Source organism: Rhinolophus hipposideros (genome assembly GCF_964194185.1).
Source record: "Rhinolophus hipposideros genome assembly, chromosome: 9".
Classification (NCBI taxonomy): domain Eukaryota; kingdom Metazoa; phylum Chordata; class Mammalia; order Chiroptera; family Rhinolophidae; genus Rhinolophus; species Rhinolophus hipposideros.
The window spans coordinates 33,824,253-33,848,088 of NC_138055.1; the positions used below are offsets into that span (position 1 = coordinate 33,824,253).

A 23,836-nucleotide genomic window follows, 5' to 3' on the forward strand; every position below is an offset into this window, starting at 1 on the left:
AGGGACCCGCGACCGCCAGGCGAAGACACTAAATGTGAGCCCCTGGGCACCCGTAGGCCGGGTTCGTGGGCTCAGACACCGGAAGTGGCCCCGCCTTGCCACTTCCTCTTTCGGAACGCCGATTCCCCCGGCTTCCCCAAGGTGGTTAGCGGACCTTGAGAAGGATTGGAGCATGGAGGCAGCGCCCCCTCCCTCGGCGACGGGGAAGTTGATAGTGGTCGGCGGTGGCATCGCGGGAGTCACCTGTGCGGAGCAGGTAGGGCGGGCGCCCAGGCGGCTCCGCTTCTTCCTCGACCTCGGACGGTGGCGTTCGAGGCTCCCTCCCGCCCCTTCCTCTTGTCCTTTCAGGTCCCTCTTTTCCCCTGCTCTCCTCGCTCCCGGATGTTAGAGACTGCGTGATGGCCCTCAGGTGACGTCTTTGACACCTCGCACATAGCGGGGGGGTGGGGGGGAGGCGATTAAGTTTTTAGGGGACAGTCCAGCGCTGACTGAACCAGGCTCGGGTCCTCGTAATGTGGGAGCCGACAAGAGCGCTCGTAACTACGAAGTACTTGGTCAGAAAATCCACCCCTCTTTTAAGTTACGTTATTGAATTCAGCGCCCAGATGGGTGCCGAGTCCTTTGATTTCGTTTCTAGTAGTGTTTTGGAAAACAACCCGCAGGGGATTAAATGCAGCCATGGAATGCTTTTCTGATTATAGTGATTAATCAGAAAATTTCGTGTGTGTGTGTGTGTACACACACGTGTGTACTTACATATGTACTATGTACATTGTGTGTATATAGTGTATATATTATATACTTATAGTCCAAAAAGGACTCAGTTATTTTGGTATAAACATAAGGAATAACAAGTCATAAGAAATAGTGCAAGAAGTTAAAGGTTTTTTTTTTTTACCTTTTAACCTTTGGATGTGTGTTTTCCATTTATTCACCAGTGATCCAGGCACTGCACTAAGGGCTGATTAGTCAGATAGTAACAGCATGGTCCCTCCTTTTTAGGGAGTCACAGCCTCGGGGAAGAGACAGGTACATAAATCGTGTCGTCGTTGCGTTTGCTGTCGTAGGGCTGCCTGTGCAGGGGGTACGGAGGGATGTAGGGAAGACGTATCCTTTTTAAAAGGAGACATCCTTTTGTCTCAGTGTGGAAGAGTGAGTAAAAGTTGACCAGGTAGACAAAAGACAGACATTCCAAATGCAGGCAACAGTCTAACCTCAGGTGGATACAGCACGGCGCCATCTAGTGCTTATGCAGGAGACGCAAAGCACACGGTGCGTGGGGGAGGTAACCAGAAATGAAGCCAGGGAAGTTGACAGAAACCAGATCATAAGGGATCTTGTAAGTCATGGTAAGAGTTTAACAAGAACCTATAAATAGATGGTTTTGAGCAAAGGAGTACTGTGATCAAATGAACTCTCTTGAAAGACGATTAGTTATAATGTGTGTGGCAGGAGCCGCTGGTTAATATGAGACTGGCAGGCCAATTTAAAGGCAATTTTAGAAGTTTAAGGACGTTTTGAGGGTCTGGTCTAGCAATGGAAACAGCAAGCAGGGAAAAAATTACAGAATAGCCAAAGGAAAAAGATGGGGAGAGTGGTAATATTGTCAGATATTGTTGAAAGTTTAAGTAAGGTGATATTAAAAAGAATCTGTGGGTTTTAAGAATGTATAGGTGAATTGCACATGCTCAGTTTTAATGGTATAGTAGGGATAGAAGTAGACACTGCGGGAGTTGAATTGGAGCATGAGGTAGGAAAATGCTTTCAAGAAGTTTAAAGTGAGAAAGCGTTTTGTAGCTAGAGGAAAATGAAGCAATAGCGAATTAAACCACTGAATTTTTGTTAAGGCTAATATTAAAACGGCTTGGTCTTCCTAGAATATATACTGATTGAGCATTTGGAAAAGGCAGGACAGGAGTGCCAAAGCACTTAGGAAAAGTCAGGCTAAGATTCTAAATGTTTCTTGTTGAGGGTTTGCTGTATTTTTATCCTATTGAAGGCAAATGAAAATATTTTGCAATAAATAGAAGTTGGTTTAACTGTTAATTAGGAAGATTGTTCCTTCTTATCCTCTGCATGATAACTTTAGATTGGTATATAAAATAGTTGTAAGTAAATAAGGAGTACCTCTTTATGTCACTTTTCTTGTTCAGATCTTTGTTAGTGTTTAGTATAAATGTATTATTCATTTTAATCAATATCAGAGTTTAACACTATTCATCACTATCCCTTAAACATGAACAAGACCCAGGATAATGGAGACCTTTAGATGAGGAACAGTGAGTTTTTAGTTTCCTAGGTTAATAATTTTATTAAAATGGGATTACCCCTATCTTACCCCCCACGCCATATATACTACTGTGTTTCCCCAAAAATAAGACCTACTCCAAAAATAATCCCGTTAAGATCGTCAGCCAGACATAACATGACAATGTTCCAGAAGAAGACATGACTGTATTTGAATAAATGTAGATTGTTGTACATGAAAAAATAAGACATCCCCTGACAATATGCCCTAATGCGTCTTTTGGGGCAAAAATTAATATAAGACCCGGTCTTATTTGTGGGGAAATACGGTATAAGACCTGGTTTTATTTTCGGGGTAACGTGGTAATATCTAAAGTTATTTATCATATTTTTTCCTACCTTTTTTTAAATAAGTTGGCGCTTCACTTTCCATCAGAAGATGTTCTACTGATAACAGCTTCTCCTGTTATTAAAGCAGTTACAAATTTCAAGCAGGTAAGAACCTTTATATAACTTTTTTAGTATTATTTTTTTAAAATTGCAATAACTTGCATAGCAGTTAGTGTTAACTGTAGTATTTTAATTGCTTAAAATGACAAATATTCTTTTGACATTCAATTCATTTTTAAATTATAGCTTAAAGTTTAGAATCATTCAGATTGAATACTAAAACTACCCAGAATGGTACTGAGTTGAATCTAGTCTTTTCTTTTTTTCCCTCTTATCTTTTTCTTCCACTCTGAATTACTTTTCAGAAAATTTAAAATAAGATTCTTTTGGGGAAAGATGCTGTGAAATTTAAAGATGAATGCAAATATATATGCATATCTTCATTATACATATATGTGTATGTTACGTGTCTTTATTTACAAATCAGAAGTCCTTTGAGCCAGGTTTATACTTACAGATAATTAATGTTTCAGATGTGTAATAAGCATCTCAGAACACTTTGTAGTTCTCTGAATTTATATTACACATGTTATAAGATTATAATAGGAATCTTAAGATCATTTAGGTCCTCGTATTATTAAGTAGAGGTCTGAAGATAATTTTGATCCTGTACCTCACCTGTTAAAAAGCTTTGAGCTCATATTCTAATATATATATACATATATATTTATAAATTATATATATGTTCTACAATAGGTACAATTATGAGTGTTATGATGCCTGTGCAAAAAATAAATGAAAAAGGTGGGAAAAAAAAAATCTTTCCTTGCCATACTTCAGTGAAGACTGCTACCATAGTCTCTGATTTAATACAAGTTTTCCTTATAATATCCTGATAATAGAATATACCTTTTTTTGCGTTTTTTTGCGTTTGTCTAAGATTTATTATTTATTCATATAAAGGTTAATAGACTCGATGTCAAGGAAGGAAAACCACCTTCTCCCACACATCAACCACAGACATACTTTCCAATCTTAAAGTATATTTTATAAAAGTTGTTTTATATATTGTCTCCAGGGAAGAGATCAATGTACAGTTAACCCACCTCATTCTCATATGTAAACCTGTAAGGTTCACATTAACCCCTAAGACCAAGGGTAAGTTAGTTCCACATATTGTTCCTTTTAACCTGCCTAGAGATATGTAAGATAGCTTAGTACCTAGGTACAGCCAAAAGAGTTATGGGACAAGAAAACCAGAGAGCAGTTATGGCTCTTAATCTCTAAAAGAAAAAAGCATATATTTAATTACAAGCTTAAGCACACGTACATAAGAGAAAGACATATAGCTGGATCTTACAAATGTCTTTCCAGATTACTTAATTTGATGTAATGATCCCAGAGTTCTAAGACTTGAGTTCACGTTTTGTCAGTTTTGTAAGTTTTGTACAATAGAAGAAAATACTTGGGTTCTAGGCCTAACTCTGTTATTTACTGGCTGTGTAGCCTTAGTAAGTCTGTGTACCTGATTGCTTCATCTGTAGTATTAGAATCTGTATATCATTGTATATCACTTAGCCTGGGGTAAAATCAGTTTTGTAATACATCGTTTTGCTTAAAGTTGCAGAATCTATCAATGATGTTAAATGAGGACTTAACTATACTAATATATGTAAAATTGCATTGAAAGAACAAACATGCAAATATCAGTTATTCTGAGTTTTTGGAAGTCAGAAATTGCATCCTTTTCATTATTTATTGAGCATCAATGTTGTAGGCACCCAGGATACAGAGATTAAAAGTATAGAACATACACCACAAAGTCAGTGGTTATCCCTGAGGTAGGGGGACGTATGAGATTTGGAGAGCCGTAAAGGGGGACTTTAACATTTAATATTACGTGTTGTTCATTTAGTGTTAAAATCAGCATGTATTCATAACTTAAGTACTTTTTAAAAGATAAAAAGTTTACTAATAATAACACTTTATTTATGGAGCTCTTACAATACACCAAGCACTCTTCTAAATGTTTTAAATATATTAATGTATTTAATCCTTAACCCTGTGAAATAGTTTCTTATCCTCACTTTACAGATAAGGTAAATGAGTCACTGTGAGGTGAGGTGAATTTTGAAGGTGTGTATAGTAAGGTTTTGAATCAGGCACTTGGGCTCTGGAGTCCTCATGATTAGTGAGTACAACCTTCTCAGATGGTTACTTTCTATTGGGGCAACAAATATGTAAGAATAGTCATCATATAATTATCCTGATAGTGGTAACAAAAATACTGAAGTCATATTCCAATATGTGCATATTTCTTTTTATACATATAACACATTGAATGAATGCCAAAGCCTGCCTTTTAGAATCAAGGAATGCATTATTTTGGAGGTTGCATTGAAAGAATCCTGAGAAGGTGAGAGATAATGGGAAATGGAGCACAAATTAATGGATTCACCTTGAAAAGTTGGGAGTGGGTCAAGGAAAGTGACTGATAGCAGAGAAATTTACAGATTATGGGAAAGAGGTGGTAACAGTTCTTAGTAGCTGCTTTAAGCCTAGAAGGAAGGTGATTTGCTGAGAATAAAGAGGATGAAATAAGTTTGGGGAACGTTAGAATGGTGAAAGTTTGAAAAGTCACTGAGGGATTGGAATATGTTATTCTTCTAAGATGTTCTTTATTCTTCTCACTATATTGATGTTTGCACTGATGGTAGAAAAGCAATGGGGGCTAAACTGTAGTAGTAGTCATTGTATTCTTCACTGCCACACGGTCACTTTAAAAAAATAAAAGCCAGTAAAAAATGTTAATTTTACTAAATCTTGACTCTTAAGTGCACATCTTGCTAATAATATTCTGTATGATGAACTGGGATGTGTGTATTTGGCACTTCTGCGAATGGCACTTCTGCAGTGTCGTCTCAAGGAAAAGCAGTTGTGCAGTTGCTGAGTTGCAAGCTGAACTGGCTACTTTTAATCATGGAACATCAATTTTTCTTGCAAGAACAATTGACAAACGGGTCATTCATATTTGAAAAATGAATAAAGTGAGCCTCTCACTTCAAGGAAAACAATTGACAGTATTCGTTGACAAGATGACAAAATTAGAGCTTTCAAATGAAAATTGGAAGTTTTGGAAAACTCATGCTTCACTGTGAGCCTCACAGTACTTAAACACTTTTCTGATGAGATTGTTGGTGATAACAAATGAATGTGATTCTTTTATGTTGTATTGCTGTGAAATATGTCAATATTTGGAAGATCTCCATAGCTGAACCAGTATTGTCCACATGACCAATGTGTGATGTTACTAGATCCACTCAAAGTGCAGGGTAGTCCAATGGATTTCACAAGAATACAGTAGGAAGGAAGGATTCTTTGATGTAGTTTCAAATTCTACCTTGTACCTAATCTTTAAGAAACCATCACTTGCTGAGTCATGGGGTGGCATCAAAGAAGAATATAGTTATCTGAAAGGGCTGCATATTTGTGTCAGGCCAAAACAACATGGTGCAATAGTTTGAATGCAGATACAGAATGTAGGAGATATCTGCTGTTAAGCCAGATATTAAAGAGATTTTTTTAAAATGTAAAACAGTGCCATTCTTCTCAATTTGTTTTGTTTTGGAAAACGTTATTTTTTATTGAGTATATTAAATCTGTCTAACATGGACTTATTATTGTTACTTTTAAGGGAATTAAGAAATATTTAAACTTTCCCTCAGCTTTAATTTCTAATGTAGCAAATATTAATATTGCTAGGTATAACTCAAACAAAACCTACCGGGGTCCTCAATCATTTGTGAGAGTGTAAAGGGGTCGGGAGACTAAGGGTTTGAGAACTCCTGGGCATGTAGTAGGATTTCCATGCAGTGTTTAAGGACCAGCTAAGGTTGGATCCCAATTTACAAGGTGTGTGTGTGGTTCTTCTATAGCAGACTATGTATAGGACTAGAGAAAGCAGGTAGTTTGATCTATGGTTGGGCGTTTTCAGGGTCATTAATGGCAAAGGGTAAGAGAGCAAGGAAATAAAGGGTTTAGACAAAAGGTGAAATGATCCACAGTGGAGTCTTAGCAGGATAGAAGGGAAAGAGAATCCGAGAGGATGTTCATGGTTTGGAAGAACAGGAAAGAAGAGTCCAAAGAACAGATCACAATTAAGTTAGTAAGTGGAAAAAGAAAGCTGCAAGGATAAGGAAATAGATAAAGTGTTTGTTTAAACTGTATAGAAATAAGTAATGTTAGCCCTCATTTTGTGGGTGAGCAGCCCTGTTTTACAGGCCAGGAAACTAAGGCTCAGTGATCTACCTGACTTACCCAAAAGTGCTGGGATTAGTATTTGAGTTCAAGTCTTAAAATGAGGAGTCTAGTCCTCTTGCCACTGTATATGGTGCAGTTGGCCAACTTTTTTGTTTTATGAACATGGAATTAGTGTATAAAAAAGAAATGAAAAGTAATTTTGTTATTTTAAATTCTTGAAAGAAAAACATTTTTTAAATATACACTTTTGATCTAATACAGGTTTCTAAAGTGTTGGAAGAATTCGATGTTGAAGAACAACCAAGTACCATGTTAGAAAAGCGCTTTCCCAACATTAAGGTTATAGAATCTGGAGTAAAGCAACTGAAGAGTGAAGAACGTGTAAGAGAATTTTCTCTGTAATGACATTTTCCTTTGTTACATCTTGGTGGGGTTTTGCCTGCCTTCCTTTGACCCCACCTGTACCACCACCAAGGTCCCTAGCATTGGAATTTTAGTGATGTTGATTTCCATTATTATTAGAAAAATGTATACCTTTTTGTGAGTTTGTTGAATTATATGATTAGTTTAGTTTGGCATTTTAGGTTTTACCTTTCAAATTAGCATTAACATTTATATAGTGTCTACTGTTTTCTGGGCACTGCATTAAGTGCTGGGACACAGTGACAATTATATAAGGAACCTGCTCCTGGGAGCTCTGTGTCATAGGGAATATAGAAATGCATGTGCATAATTATATGGACATGTGAAAAGCAGCCATTGAAGTATCAAAGTTCTGATATTAGATATTTAGGTATACTTCACAGATTGAGTAATATTTAAGCTGTGTTTTAAAAGATGGATGAATTAACAGTTCTGCAGATGGAAAAGGGCATTCCAGGAAGAGGAAGGACATTACATGTTCAAAGACCCAAAGAAAGGAAAAGGGGCGTGTGGAACAGTGAGGTAGTCAGTGGGATTGGAGTGGGCATGGTAAGTAAAGGAAATTGGCAGACAAGGCCAGAGAAAAAAGTAAATAAGATTTTGAAGAGCTTTTTATGTCATGCTAAGAAATTTTTATTTTACAATCAGTGGAGAAATAGTAAAGAGCTTCTAAGTAGAAGCAGGGATGATGAAATAGACGTTCCTTTAGGAAGATATATATCTGATAGCAATGTCAAGAGTGACCTGGGGTGGAGTGAGTGGCTACAAGGTATTTGCAATAGTCCAAAAGGATACAAGGCCCAAACTAAGAGTCTCAGAAATATGGCAGTCTCAAGAAAGGATGTTATCAGAATATCAGCTGAGCTTTAGGCAAAATGGGAAGTAGCGTTTGTAGTAGTTTCTCTAAAGCCACTCTAATTTATGAATTGTCCTGTAAAGATAAAACACATGGTACACCACATTTGAAACAGAAATAATTTGACAGGAAAAAAAAAATAAGAAAAAGTACTGAGTTTTATGAGAAAAGAGTTAAAAATCTGAATCCAAAACGAGTAATTTCCTAATACTTATAGTAGTAGTACTTATTCAGTACAACATCAACATCTATTCATTTGAAAATTGAAGTAAACTTAAAAGTATACTAATGAATTGTGAAGGAATTTACATATATTAGGACGTTTCATTGAATCAGAATACTACCCATTATCATTTGAAAAGTGTCCTATAAAGAGATACATGTCTGCATTCTCTTACCTGTCCTTTATTGAATTAGAGATAGTGTTTTACTTCCATGTCTACTTCCAAAAATTTAACAGTAGCCAATGAAGAGTTTTTCTGTATGTTTTTACAGTGCGAATACTTTTTAAATTAGGTCAGTGCCTATATAACTATTATAACATCTGTTTATCAGACAAAATTCTAACCATATTATTTGAAGAAAGACTTTTATGAAATTTCTATATGCATTACACTATGTTGGATTATTGGTTTTATGCAGCTGAAGAGTTAACATGGGTAGCCAATGTCTGAATGGATAGTAAGTGCTGTGTTTTGATTTGCCAACTTTTATAATTCCAGACACATGGCACAAAAGTTAACCCCTACACCATTCCAACGAATTCCAGCATCTCTCATAGTAACATGTACTTACGTGTATCTGCTTTCTAAATGCTACTACTTATATGTAGATTTTTATTCAATATTAAGGAACAAAAACAGTGGATCCCTAATATGCATTTTTAGACTATTGATGTTATTAAAAAATTAATATAAATAACTTTAAAACCAGTACATCCTAGGATTCCAGGTTAACATGTTTGTCACTGACGTGAAAATATAACTCTCAAAGAGCATGTATGTAGTTTGCTGGTTAAGTGATTGGTATTTATACTTAAGAATATAAATAGTTATTTGGCACTTCTAATCTTTTTAGATTAAGAACACATATTGTAACCTCTTCTACCACACACTACTCCCCTGTACCTGTAACAGAGATTAAGATATGGTACAGGTAGAATCACTAGTTCTTAAATTAATTTCCATTGAGATCAGAAATGTTCATTAGAGTGCTCAATTTCAAAATTTCTAAATGTTTAATTTTTAATCTGAGGTCAACCTCCTTTCCAAACATTATGAGATTCCGTAAGTTTTATGCAGAATTTTGTGTGAATATGCCTTTTTTTTCCATGGGAGAAAGACCAGTTTTCATCCGATTCTCAAAATGGTTCAAGGCCCTAAAATAATTAATCACTGGGTTGAAGAATGCATTCTCATGTTTAGTTAGCTTTGCAACTGCTGTAACAAGTATTGAGTGCCTCCCAGAGGCTATCTTAATATGTTTTTTGCTTTTGTTTTCTTGAATGTTAAATTTAAAATGAAATTGGACCCATGTATAAACATTTCCCCTCTCCCATTCGTTGCTCTATGTTTTTACAGTGCATTTTAACAGAAGATGGCAGTCAGCATGTATATAAGAAACTCTGTCTGTGTGCCGGAGCTAAACCAAGGTTGATATGTGAAGGAAATCCTTACGTATTAGGAATCCGCGATACAGACAGTGCTCAGGTAACATTCTGAGGTTGGGTCAGGGGAAGGCACAGGAAGATTTTTTAGACTTTTCTACATTTGAATCACAGTGTTCTTCTTATGTGAATTCCTAAACTGTAGGAGAAGAGAGGTTTTATGTGTTGTTTTTTCCATGAGCCATAAACCAGAAAGTAGTTATAATGCTCTGTTACTGCCAATTTCAGTTCGTTTTTAGTTCATAATTTATATATTTCTTTATTCATGCTGATATACTGTTTTCCTTCCATTATGTTATATCCAGATATAACAACTGTGCTGAAGGTTACAACTTAGGTTGAGCACACAATTCATTAATTTACTCTGATGGGGAATATGTGCTTTGCAACCTAAATAATGCATTGATCTTTTACCCAAAAGGTAAAGCATATCCAAAACTTACTGAACTTAATCCTCAGCAAAGAAATTAATAATCAGGAGATCTTTGTGATACCAAATCATGTCAGAACCCTAAAACTGAAAAAGTCAATTGGTTTATTGTTCTGCTCAAGAAAAGTGAAAACTATCCCAGTAAAGTGAAAGTTATCTGTGCAGCGTTACACATCTTTTGGTAATTTACCTCAGGGTTTATTGACCCTTATTACCAAGCTCTTCTTAGTTTCCAGTCACAATATTGTCTTAACCTCAAGCTCGTTGTTTTGTCCCATGAGGTGATAATTTTCCTTATATAATAATGTTTTATATTCTTGAAAATTGGTAATGTTTGCTTTCAGCTTAGACAGTTAGAGAAAACTAGAAGTTGATTATCTTGTAAACGTTTCGTATTACCGAAGATTGTGTTCATAACTATGTTCCAGCGAAGCCCTCTACATATGTGAACTCACTGAATCCTCATGATAATCCCATGTGACAGTCAGTACTCCCACACTACAAATAGGAAACTAAGGTGGAGAGATTAAGCAATTTTCCTTTAGTAAGGTAGTTACTAAGTTTATCAGAAATACAGTTTAAACTCCTGCCGTTCATCTCCTTGTCCAGTGCTCTTTACAGATCTTTCTTAAATTACCTACTGCCCTCAGTGGAGAAGAAACTAAAATTAACTGCGGGTTTTTTTCTTGTAGAATTTTAAAGAAGTCAATTTCAGTGATTATTTATTGAACATTACAATAACTTTTGGGGTCAATTTAATAGAAATGGTAACGACATAGTAGGAGGAGGAATTTAGCTATGCAGACGTCATCCTGAAGTATGGGACTATTCTGTACTTCTGAAAGTGCCATAAGATTGACCGCTGGCTTTTCTCCAAGCTCATTGTGATCTTTTTTGGGGGGATTGGAGGATGGAGGTACCAAATACTGTCTTATAATGGTAATAACATTTAAAAAAATAAATGTTAGACATTATGTGCCTGCTACTCCTAACAGATTTATCTACATCATCTTACTTAATGCTTACAGAAACTTTGAGATATAGTCACTTATTTCCATTTATAGTTGAAGAATCTGAGGCACAGGAGGCTAAGCAACTTGCCTAAATGAGTAACTGCTACTGTGTTTCCCCGAAAATAAGACCTAACCGGAAAATAAGCCCTAGCGTGATTTTTCAGGATGATATTCCCTGAACATAAGCCCTTATGTGTCTTTGGAGCAAAAATTAATATAAGACATGGTCTTATTTTCAGGGAAACATGGTAGATCAACATCATGTTAGTAAATTGATTTGGTCAGACAGTTGGGAATGTTATAAAGACAGCAACTCGTGATGAATTCTGAAGTACTACTCTAAATGTGATGACATAGAAGGCAAGGAAAATCAGGAGAGGCGTTGTTATAAAGGCAGTTTGGGGTGAAACGTAAAGAGGAACATTTGTAATATAATTGGGAGAGTGTATCCTGGCAGAGTGGGAAAGTGAGATCTATTATCAGTGAAGCATCTTGCTGCCGGTATTGCCCACTATAGAAAAAAAACTGTCATTTTCTTTTTAATATAGGAATTTCAGAAACAGCTTACTAAAGCTAAAAGAATAATGATCATAGGGAATGGTGGTATTGCACTTGAATTAGTGTAAGTATATTTAAATATTACTTGAAAACTGCTCTGTGATTTGTGTGATTGTTGGCAGCCTGGAAAATAGCTTATCCTGAAAATCAAAGATAAATATAATTACTTTTCATATATTTTCAAGGAGAAAAAAATTTTTTTTTAGCTGTCATGAATTCATGGTTGCAGAAATGTCCTTATAAAACATGAGTTTAGGTCTCAAAGGATCATACACTGGTAAGTGGCTAGATTTGACCCATGTGTTTTATAAGGATGTACTATATTGGAAAACAATTTAAATGTGTACACCTTTAGAGATTTCTAATCATAATCCCCACCACTTTTTATTGCTTATACCCATCCGGGTTCATTCATCTATGTTACCTGTCTGGCCCATGAAACCCAAAGGGTTTGTGACTCTTGTTTCAGGATATGTGGTACTCCCAGCTCCTGGTTTTGGGGAAATGTAAACACAATAATTAATATGAAGTATCTTCTTAAGATGATATTTTAAGTTCAAAAAATATTGGAGACTATCCTGCTGTGGCCTACAGATAATTGATTCACTTTCTTTGTAATATAAGGAATAGTCTGGATATTTTTCAGCCCAGAAAGTTGGGTCTGACTACAAGAGGACAAATTTTATCAAAGTAAGGAATCTGCCAAAGCCCTGTCTTAATTTGATCCATTCCAACCCTCTATTTTTAGAGGATGATGAATCCCATTGGGAGCCGGCAAGAGTCCCTAAATTGCCCGAGTTCTAGGAGTTGTGGTCATTATTGTAATTATGAAGTTTGTAGCACTGTACAGAGAAATGCAGAGAAAAAACTAGAGTATCCATACCAAACTGCCAAAAGCAGGGAGATACAGATTTATTGTAAAAGGGGCTTCAAATCCTTATGTATACGTGACAAATTTTCTCCCATCAGCTGTCTCCAAAAGTGTAACTTACTACTACTCTCATTACTGTTATTTACAATGAAATTCTTTCTTACATTACAAAATGTTCAGAGTCTCACAACATTTATTCCTACTCCTCACTTTCTTCAGGTTGGAGATTGAAGAATATATAATTGGATAAAATTCATTTTATACTCAGTAAACTCGGACAGTTTAAGAAAGGTCCCGTATGGAGCTATTCTGCCAGTTCAGGTTCACTGGTTATCTTTGCCTTTTCTTGATGACAAATGACACCCAAACCTTTGCTGCACATTACTAGGCCCCATGTTCCACTAAGGCTAATTTTCTTTTGTTTGATTTTATTTCAATTATTATCTCTGTTTTCTTCTTTCCAAGTATAAGTTAATCCTCTCGTTTTCAAACAGACAATCGATTTTCATAATTTCCCAAAACTGTAATACTTAACTGTTGTCTATTTTATAAGAGTGGTTTTAAAAATGAAAGCAGTATTTCCCTTGTGTGTGATGGTCCCTTCATGTTTATGCATCTTTCTGAGGATGCATTTCATAGAGGAGGAGGATTAGAGGGTGTCCTGTGAGATCCAGCACACACTAGAGTTACTTAACAATAACTGGCCTGCTAGGCAAGCATCAAGTATTTTAAGCTGTACTCATATGTGTTACATTGCTATGTAACTTTAAAATACAAAAAAAAAAATGGTAGATTTCTAACTTAAAAGGTAAGGAAATCACGTCATGATAATTATGTGCCTATACGCATATGTAAATTAAAATATAAAATTTATTACTAAATGTGTTTGTATTCTGCTTTCTGCTTATCAGTGATACTGTATGACCTGAGCAACATAAAATACTGTTCTCCAAATAATCTGACTTTTAGTAACTATAAATAGTGTTTGCTGGCATAGGAGAGCAGAAAAAAACAAAGGTCCATTGGATGAGGTAAGGGGCTCCTTTACCATATGCCAAAAAGCATGAACATAAGGCGACCTAAAGTCATATGTAATAAACCTCTTTTCTATCACTGGTTTATTGATTAGTCTTAAAAATAACCTGTGTTACATTATAGCAGTCTGTGAAATAAAGATGGCAATAGTTTGTACCATAAATGTTTAAAATAACATTAACATACAATATTCTTATTACCACAGCAAATTCAAATAAAATCCTAGTGTAGTTAGGATAACCATATATCCTGTTTGTCCAGGATTGTCTCAGTTCATCAGTTGTACCAAACAAGTATTATTATAATAATGTACATTATAATGAACTTCAGTGACGTCGTGAAATTAATATTAAGAAAACTACATTATTAGTGTCCAAACCTAGAGATAAAACATCAGGTGCTTAGGAGCCTAGGCTACCTCATAAACAGTAATGGAAAGTGGCTTCAATATTCCATGTCCTTTTCCTTTCTTCCTCTTAGATCCTTTATTTTTCTGTGAACTGTTTCTTTGGCTAGATGGCTTGGAAATTTCTGAGATGAGGGGAATTAATTGCAGGGTAATGATTCCTTTATAACAAAATTAAGATTTTAGTTCATAATCCTAATTTCTCTTTTTCAATTTCCTTCCATAGTATGCTTTGAGTACATAAAATATTTGTTACCAAAGAAGTGAACTACTGGCGTGGCCGGTTAGCTCAGTTAGAGCATGGTGCTAATAACACCAAGGTTGCCAGTTCGATCCCGCATGGGCTACTCTGAGCTGTGCCCTCCTTAAAATCAATCAATCAATTGATCGATAGATGGATAAATCAATGTCAACAACTGTCAGTTTGGTAGCTATGTGCCATCCATCATCCATTATTGATTACACTATAACCAGATAAAGCATTGCTCATTTCTGGGAACCGTGGGGGACATTAAATAATAACTATGTTGTAGAAATTGAAGACAAATGATATTCATTGTAATGAAATTTTACATGATGCTCAGTATATATATTTGTCACTTATATGTTCTTTCAGTTAACTGATTAAATTTCTGAAAAACTGATTATATGTTCTTTCAGTTAACTGATTAAATTTCTTTTATTATTGATTCTACTTTAATTCTTATTATTCTGAGTGTTACATTCCTCTTTATAATCAATTTTTTCTAAGCTTTCCTTAAAATATATATTTTTTTTACTTGTTATATGCAAATACAACAATTTCTACTGAGACTTGAAATTGCTTGAAGTAACTTCAATATTGCTTTTAGGTATGAAATTGAAGGGTGTGAAGTAATTTGGGCCATTAAAGATAAAGCTATCGGGAATACTTTCTTCGATGCAGGAGCAGCTGAATTCTTGATTTCGAAGCTCATTGCTGAAAAACCAGAAGCTAAAATTGCACATAAAAGAACCAGATATACAACTGAAGGTAAAATAATAGCATCTAGCTCATTAATTCAGATGAAACTGTTTTTTTAACCATTAAAAAAACTAAGAAAATTTAGCAAAATGCTATATTTGGGAGCTAGGAATATAATTAATAGGAATATAGATATTTAATTCTATATCCTTTTGTGACTTTAGACTTTCTAGGAAATACATATTTTTCTGAAAAATATGTAACTAAAACAGGAAATTTAAAGTGAATAAATGACCCTATCTGCATCTTTGTAAACAGATGCTATAATTAGACAATACTTAAGGTAATTTTATGAAAAAATGCAATGACTTTAAAAACAAATATAAGCCTCACAGTTCTTTAGTTTAAAAGCTTTTTAAAACAAAAAACAAAAAAATTTTGGCTTATAAAAGTAAGAATTTTATAGTTTTGGGGATGCTACAAATTTTCAAAATTTGATGGCTAATTTTCTTACCCTTCCTGTTAACTAGTGTATATGAATAACACTTTGAGTGTTTACACTCAACACTTAATGGAAAGATTATCCATTTTATACCGTTTCCCTGAAAATAAGACCTAACGGGACAATCAGCTGTAATGCGTCTTTTGGAGCAAAAATTAATATAAGACCCAGTACTATATTATACCCGGTCTTATTTTAAGACCGGGTCTTATAGTAAAATAAGACGAGGTCTTATATTAGTTTTTGCTCCAAAAGACGCATTACAGCTGATTGTCTGGCTAGGTCTTATTTTCGGGAAACATGGTAGCTCTGCATCACAAAATATTAAAATAATGAATAAAATGATTAATATAGATAATTTAGTTAAATTGTGCTGTCTGTATAATAATCATTACATTGCCTAAAAGCTGAAGAATACAAGCATAATTCTCTGCTTGGCAAGTTTTTGTATCATTTGAAATTTGAACTGAATTTATCTCTTTAAGGAAGGAAAAAGGAAGCAGGGACCAAAGCTAATGCTGGTAATATAGGCAGTGCCTTGGGACCTGATTGGCATGAAGGTTTGAATCTGAAAGGAACAAAAGAGGTATGTTTTCATACACTGATTAAACATGTCCAAATGCAACTTTAAATTCTTGAACCATTTGTTAAAGACGGGTTACAAATATATACTCAAAGAATTGCTGTATCACACTGTACTTAAAAGCCATAGTGCTAGGAAAGGACTTCAGTTCACTTGCCCACCAAAGATAGGTGAATATTCGTCTAAAACTGACCCTCAGTTTTCTTATTAACTATCCAGAGATATAGAGGTCTCCATACACAGACTTACAGTGAGTATACCTGTCCTATTTTAAAAAGGTCACTTCAGATGCATTACCATATTTGAAAGGTTATTAGATGGATTCTAAATAAAATACACATTTAATGTCTTAATTGTATAAACAGATGACTTGCTTTTACTGTTACTAGATTTTTTTTAAAAAATGTATAAAAGGCTGTGGTATTTAAATATTGTAAGAATGGTACATGCAGTTCTTATTACTGTGTATGATTTCTTTTCAGTCTTGGGTAAGTTGGAGGGGGGTTGGCTTCGTATTGTAGCTAATTTTTGCGATGGAAATTATTCAAAATCATTTCTTCCTGCACCTTCATATCCTAAGATTAAAAGTATTTTAACCTGAGAACTTCAACAGTTGAGTTCAGTAAACATTTATTGAGTATCTCCTACCTAACTGGCACTGTACTAAGGTTCTGGGATATAACAGTAAGTTAACCTAAACCTGCCCTTAAGAGATTTTTATAGTCTGTAACAGTTGTAATTTTTTAAAAAATATACAAGTAATTATCAATGAGGCTTATACTAAAAACCATGCTCTTGGTGCTACCTGCCAGTTTAACTACTAAATCTTTTTAGTACTGAAATGAATTTCTGCTCACTCATTTCACACACAGAAATTGGGAGGCTTATTTTTGGTCATCCAATATGTTTTCATGTATATTCTAATAATTATTTTTTCTCTATTTCTGTAAGTGTATTATAAACTTTTTCTTTATTAGTCACCCAAATTATTCTTTCTGGAAGTATTGTGGTGACCAGCATTTCTTTATTTTAGTTTTCTCGTAAGATTCACATTGAAACTAGGTGTGAAGTAAAGAAAATCTACCTTCAGAAAGAATTTAAAATTTCTAAGAAAAAGTCCTTGGCTTTTCCAAGAGATCATCATAATCAGACACTTACAACTGATAAAGGTAAGTAATAAAATAAAAAATATTAAACTGCTTATTTAAAAGAAAGACAACTTACTCTTTATTATATTAAAAAACAAGTTCAGATTTTCATATGAAATTTAAACATGAAAAGTAAAAATAAAACCATAATTTAGTAAGTCATTTCATTTTCACTACTTTTTAAGTTTTCTAATAAATTGTATAGAGCTCTATTCATTGTGTTTGATTATCATAACCCTGAGTCAATTGGAATATCTTGCAGATGAAAACATAACAAGTAAACTAAAAACTAAAACACCCGAGGCTCTCAGAGGTGAAGTGACTTCTCTAAAATCACAGATTGAAAATCTATAAATTTAGAACTAAGATTCTTACCTACTAATTCCTGTTCCACACTCCTATGCGAATACTGTCACTTAAAGAAATACACTCAGCCAAACCTAGTATATGAGATATTCCACTGTTCAGAAGTCTTTGAATTTTCCCATAGGAAAAGGGAGTGTTAGAGTTTGAATGTGAATAGAAACTCTGTAGAAAAGGAAACCACTGATGAGTAACCTAGTGAGACTAAATGCTCAGTGGAGTATATTAATATTTTTAAAGACATAATTTATAAAGAGTTATTTAAATTTACTTTGTTAGAATTTTTGTCTAAATTTGAAGGAAAAATGTTTAGAATGCCATAGTTTTGTATTAATTATTACTCAAAACAAGATGTTGTTACTGGATTAAAACTTATTTTAGCAAATATGCCTTATCCAACTTATTAAGGGATGGCATTTTAAAATCATCTCCTGCCTGCCTTTTTCTGTCTTTTTTGTTCTAGTCATTATAGTCACATAATGCTATGGAAAGTTGATGGATTACATTTGAAAATAAACTTTTTTTTTATTTTTAAAGAGATATGGCCTGTATATGTGGAACTGACCAATGACAAGATATATGGCTGCGATTTCATTATTAGTGCTACAGGCGTTATACCAAATGTAGAACCTTTTCTCTGTGGCAACAATGTAAGGTGAAATTTTTCATCTCACTATGCATATTTTTAAAGTATTAATTATTAATATATCTAATTCTCAAGCATGAATACATGTTCATTGTTTTAGTACAGAAGTAACTTAGAATGGCTGAAAACAATTTAGTTTATATTCATTCTTGATTTGCAGTATTTTTTTACTGCTTAAAGTCCTTAAGCAGTGAGCCATAATGCATAATTTATCTAAATGTTGGCAAGAGACTGACACCTCCTATGAATTCTTAAAAGTGATTCTCTTAGAAAAACTATCTTATAATTTTTGTTTTAGCTTTTGAGGCTTACAAAATCTGAATATTGCAATTATGAATGTGGGGTAGTTAATATGGTTATTGGATATTTTTGATGTTGAAATTCTAAGAATCTTACGGGTTTGTCTGTCTTTAGTAGGAATTTGATTCCCTGAGAATTCAGCTTAGTTGTCTAAACGTTGTAGCTGTTTTTCACTTTCTCATTAAAGATCAGCATATTCAAGGTGTAAAAATTTATTTTTTTACTTTAAAATGAAAAGTCATGTTTCATTTTTCTTACCACATATGCTTATGAGGAACATTATTTAGTTTGATCTAGGAGAAGATGGTGGCCTGAAAGTGGATGATCATATGCAAACGTCCCTTCCTGATATCTATGCTGCAGGTGACATTTGTACTGCATCCTGGCAGCCCAGCCCAGTCTGGCAGCAGGTAGGCCAGCATCCATAATCACGTTTTATCAGAGTCCATCTGAAAACAAAGGAGTTGATACCAGCAAATCCAACTTTCTGGTATTCCAATTTTTCTACTTTACCTAGGAAGCTATTGTAGAGTTTTTTTGTGACATTTAAAAAAAAAAACTAAGTTTTTCCCTTTAGGTGAGTTACTATTACAGTGATAGAACAGACTAGGATATTTTTTAATTTAAAAAGAGTTCTGGGCCATTACTTTTTTATTTTCAGATGCTTATCAGCACTGTCCAGTGGAATTTTCTGTAATGACAGAAATGTTCTCTTTCTGCACTGTCCAGTCACGTAGCTACTAGCCGCATGTGTCTGTTGAGCATTGGAAATGTCGCTAATGTGACTGAGGAACTGAATTTTAATTACTTTTAATTAATGTAAATTTAAATAGTTACATGTGGCTACTGACCACCATATTATATTGTACAGCACAGCTTTAGATTAAAAAACAACAAACCGTTACTGAGATTATAAGCCATAAGATAAAGCATTCTGTTCCTGTGGGAATTACTACTGAAAAAAAATGTTCCTTTAGTGAACAGTCTTCCTCAGCCTAACAAGTGCTTACCAACTGGATCTGTACTTCTTCCTGCCCTGACCGTGTTGCCTACTTCCTAACAGTGGAACAAAAATACTAGGGGAGGATGTTCAGACCATGTGGCTAACGGTGAGGTTGTCTTAGGAGGAGTAGAGACATAGGTAGATGTTAAGAGATAAAAGAACCAGTCAACACTTACCTGGTGAAAGCCCAGCTTCACTGGTAGGGATATAATTCATTCAGATTAACTATGGAGTGTGGTAGTGAAAGGGCTTGATGGCTTTTAAGAGGCAGCTTCATTATTTTGTGTTCTTTTATGTACAGCAGAGGTAACATCAATAATGAGAGTACTTTCAGCCTCTTTCTAAAATGCTTCAAACTAGCTTGTTTTCAGTTTTGTCTGCAATCATCCTATGTCATTTTTGTGGTATTTCTGTCAGAAACTCAAGTAGGAGTCGGAGTTTGTGGGATTATTTTAAACATTTTAAATTAGGATAAATTATATCTTTACATCTCTAGGATAAATTGTATCTTTAATGAGCATCATATTCTGATATAGGAAAGAAGTACCCAAAAATAAACAGGTGTCTCTTGTTTTGAATAAATCTAACAGACCCCATCTCTTAATTTGCAGAAGCAATAAGTACATAAATAATTTGTTTTACATAGTCCCAGGTGCAAACTTAAAGGACTTTGAGCCTGGAATAGATTAGGTAATAGTCCATCAGGGTATAATACAGGCCACTTCCTTTAGCCATTCTCTAGTTTTACTGTGATCAGTTTACTCTGCTCCATTACCATACACCTTGCCTCTTGTTTCATCAAACCTAACTTATTTAAAGTGAGAAAACTGAATTTAAAAACAATCTGTCACTTCTATCAGAAATGCTTGAAGCTTATATCCATGATTGTGGTATTATTTTTGCACACAAAAACAAGAGCATTAGTTACACAAACACATAGGGGTATAAGGAAACTAATTGCTGATTATAGGCTAACCTGTTTAGTTCTCCCAAAAGCCATTGAAGACGTGGTGTATGTTTATGTTTCAAGTGAAGAAACTGAGGCTCAAAAAAGTTAAATAAACACAAAGAAGAGTTGAAATGCAAATCTACTGGCTTCGAAGTCCAGTGTTCTATTATACCAGGGAATCCGAAAACTTTGTAGAAATACAATACAGTACAATACTGAGAGATTAGTACTGTTATAGAGAATTTTCACTGACTTTCCAGAATCAGTTGCTGAAATCTGATATGATGTCGTGGGACTAGGAAGTGATATTTATCGGTCTGACCTGACCAATAAAGTTAAATTGCACAGTAGGCCTTAACTAGCACCAAAAAATGAGGATTAGGAAAAGGAACACATTTTTCAGTAATGCTTTGGCATCTCTATTAATGCTGGTGAAAAACTTACTCTGGAGAGAGGACTAATTAAAATATCACCTGTTGTAGCCTGCAATATTTTAGTAATTTTTAATAAAAATGTTATTGAAACATATAAGTTGGTGTCATCTTTTAATTTTAGAAACAGTAATTTTAGACAGAATTATCAAATACCAAAATCGGTTTGGTTAGTGTGGATTGATGATTGGCAAAGATGATTTTAACAAATTTTGATCACTGTCAAACATTGCACCCTTTTAAGGAATTTCACAAAATTAAGGTGATAACGTTTTTCAAGTAATGATAATGAAAAATTATATTGCGTAACATTTTATTTCAGATGAGGCTGTGGACCCAGGCCAGACAGATGGGATGGTATGCAGCAAAGTGCATGGCCGCAGCTAGTGTAGGAGACTCTATTGACATGGATTTCAGCTTCGAACTTTTTGCTCATGTAACAAAATTTTTTAACTATAAGGTAAGATAGATAAGCAAAACTTTTCTGCTTGCTAGTCTTGTAACTAATTATGATCATTTAATTTTCTTACTTGAATAAGAATTTATATGGTTTAACCATTTTTCAAAAAATGATGTATTTTCCAATTTTTTGCAAATTAGAACTTGGCATTATTGCTTAAATTAGAACTTGGCATTATTGCTTATCTTAATTTTTAACCATCTGATAATCATTACCTATGCTTCCCACTATACTGTTTTGCAGTTTAAGGGGGAAAAAAATATCTTCCAGGTTTGTTCCCTGTTGGTGCATTTCTAATTTTTATTTGAGATTTGTTACTTCTTTGTGAGGGGAACTAATAACTATCATACTCAAGAATGAAGCAGGTGCTTTCCCATACATATTACCTTACTCAATCCTCTTTACATTACTCTGAGACAAGTTTTTTCTTCCTAACATACTGGTAAGGAGAAACACACACACACAAGGTTCAGGGACATTAAATAATTTGCCTATGAAAAATCTAACACAGTTCGTTATTAAATCTTTAAATCATGGCTCCAGGCTACTGTAGTCCAGGTTCTACATATATGTATGTTCATTGGATGTTTTTAACGTTCATGTAGATTGTATGGCATTATCATCTGTAGAATAAATGCATGCCATTCAAATGTTTCCTTTAGAACCCTCCCCAACGACACTTAGCTGTGAAGTTTTGTGAATAGATTTTTCTGCTGGTCGGTCTAGCATAACACAAAATAATTGCATGTTACCTTTCTTTTTTTGTATTCACTAAAATAACTTTTTTTATCCCTACATGTATATATAGGTTGTATTGCTTGGGAAATACAATGCACAGAGCTTGGGTTCAGATCATGAATTAATGCTGAGATGTACCAAAGGACAAGAGTATGTCAAAGTCGTCATGCAAAATGGGCGAATGATGGGAGCTGTCTTAATTGGTGAAACTGATTTAGAAGAAACATTTGAAAACTTAATATTAAACCAGATGAATCTTTCATCATATGGAGAAGATCTACTAGATCCAAACATTGACATAGAAGATTATTTTGACTAAAAAGGGCACTTCAAGAACCACGTAAAGTTTCAAATAAGAAAAAATTCAAGAGAATAAAGTAAAAAACTGCAGTGATTTAATGATGGCCATATTGCTGTTAAAAATACAGACGTGATAATGATTTTTGTGGAAAAATATTTTAAAATAAAATTCTAAAGATAAAATCAGTTCAAATGATTTATTTACAGATATATTTTTTGTAACAAAACTGACCACTAATTAGATAAGAATTTTCAAGTTATTTATTTCTGAGTTTTAAACTTAGACATACTCATTTACGATTTAGCTTTGGACCAAATTTAGCTAGGCTGTTATCTACTTAGGCAACAGCTGGGCCTAGTAGACCAGAGACATTCTTTGATTGTGAAATATCAAAATAGACTACGGTTTCAAGCTTATAGTTTTATTTTACTTATCTAGAGATGTAGCCACCTTACTTACTAATAGTAATTGTATTGATACCTTACTCCTTTTTGTTTGCATTCTACATGTAATTATAACCCGAAACCACTCACTTTGTGTGATGAGCCAATGTAAAATATTCAGTAAAATAACACTGTTATCAAAAGACAGTCATGTCAAAAGAAAAGAAAAAAAAACACCACTGTGTATATCAAGGCATAAAGAGCTTAAGATAGCTTTGTGAAGTTATTCTCTTCAGTATTTTACATTTAAAGGGGTTTACATTAAAAAAAAATTTCCCCTCATTTCATACTGTAAATGTATACAGTTCATGCTCTTTGCAAAAGGTCTCAACTTCTCAAGTCTTCAATACTTTAGAAAGAAGTTCTTAACATACAGCTAGCTCCACATGTGTAAATATTAATGAAATTGCCTTAAAACGTAAACTTTGGTTAACTACAAAAATAATAGTGCATACATGCATAAACTTTCCTTGGAAAATCTAGAAACATTCATCTCGTGCATCATCAATTTTTCTTTTCTTAGCCCCTGTACTCTTAGAGTCAGATTGTTGAGGCATGTTTGCAGATTTCTTCTGGAAGTTACCTGCATTTTTTTCTTCCCTCTTTTTATCAGCTCCTTTAGAATGACAAGTTTGAGGTGATTCAATCTACAAAACAATAACAAAGCAAACACTCCGATAAAAATTTGGCTATTCTGTTTTTCTCATAAGATTAAAGATCTCAATAGTTTTTCTTTATCAGTTAGCTCTTTAAGTGTCCAGTGGTCTGGTTTTTATCTTCAAATTTCTACTCAAATATGAGCCCCATGGTGAATAGAAGGATTATGCCATCAGAGAAACCCTATAGGACACCGGAATGTCCTTAGACACAA

At 34.3% G+C, this 23,836-nt stretch overlaps 2 protein-coding genes across 8 annotated transcripts in view; one reads left to right on the top strand and one right to left on the bottom strand.

The window, feature by feature from the left end:
- Nucleotides 1-79: 79 nt before the first annotated feature.
- On the top strand, nucleotides 80-22,694 carry PYROXD1 (pyridine nucleotide-disulphide oxidoreductase domain 1). 5 transcript variants are annotated; one of them, XM_081058451.1, is made up of 14 exons: nucleotides 133-256; nucleotides 349-409; nucleotides 939-1,029; nucleotides 2,662-2,742; nucleotides 7,159-7,278; nucleotides 9,757-9,885; nucleotides 11,834-11,907; nucleotides 15,007-15,167; nucleotides 16,086-16,186; nucleotides 17,217-17,352; nucleotides 18,232-18,344; nucleotides 18,928-19,050; nucleotides 21,346-21,483; nucleotides 22,292-22,694. In XM_081058451.1, exons 5-14 carry the CDS (start codon nucleotides 7,207-7,209, stop codon nucleotides 22,538-22,540), a joined length of 1,296 nt encoding a protein of 431 aa, XP_080914577.1. In that variant the 5' UTR covers nucleotides 133-256; nucleotides 349-409; nucleotides 939-1,029; nucleotides 2,662-2,742; nucleotides 7,159-7,206; the 3' UTR covers nucleotides 22,541-22,694. The 5 variants fall into 5 exon arrangements, with proteins under 5 accessions (XP_080914573.1, XP_080914576.1, XP_080914577.1 ...); XM_081058450.1 differs by lacking the exon at nucleotides 349-409 and having other exon boundaries at nucleotides 126-256; XM_081058448.1 differs by lacking the exon at nucleotides 939-1,029.
- The window catches only part of RECQL (RecQ like helicase), a 48,744-nt gene continuing 29,839 nt past the window's right edge, over nucleotides 4,932-23,836 (bottom strand). Inside the window, exons 15-17 of one of the 3 annotated variants that reach the window (XM_081058445.1) lie at nucleotides 23,549-23,612; nucleotides 12,268-12,333; nucleotides 4,932-5,414 (exon numbers count right to left, since the gene is read on the bottom strand). In XM_081058445.1, coding sequence (XP_080914571.1) covers nucleotides 5,398-5,414; nucleotides 12,268-12,333; nucleotides 23,549-23,612 — 147 coding nt within the window. In that variant the 3' untranslated portion in view covers nucleotides 4,932-5,397. Of the gene's footprint in view, nucleotides 5,415-10,357; nucleotides 11,984-12,267; nucleotides 12,334-21,124; nucleotides 23,613-23,836 lie in introns of those variants that run through there. The other 2 variants (XM_081058446.1, XM_081058444.1) reach the window with 2 other exon arrangements.

Excerpts from the sequence above, each read along its gene's own strand:
- PYROXD1 (XM_081058447.1), top strand. The coding sequence starts at position 173 with ATGGAGGCAGCGCCCCCTCCCTCGGCGACGGGGAAGTTGATAGTGGTC. Across the intron at positions 257-2,661 it reads GAGTCACCTGTGCGGAGCAG|TTGGCGCTTCACTTTCCATC; the intron begins GTAGGGCGGGCG and ends TTTTTAAATAAG. Across the intron at positions 18,345-18,927 it reads CTTTTCTCTGTGGCAACAAT|TTTGATCTAGGAGAAGATGG; the intron begins GTAAGGTGAAAT and ends AACATTATTTAG.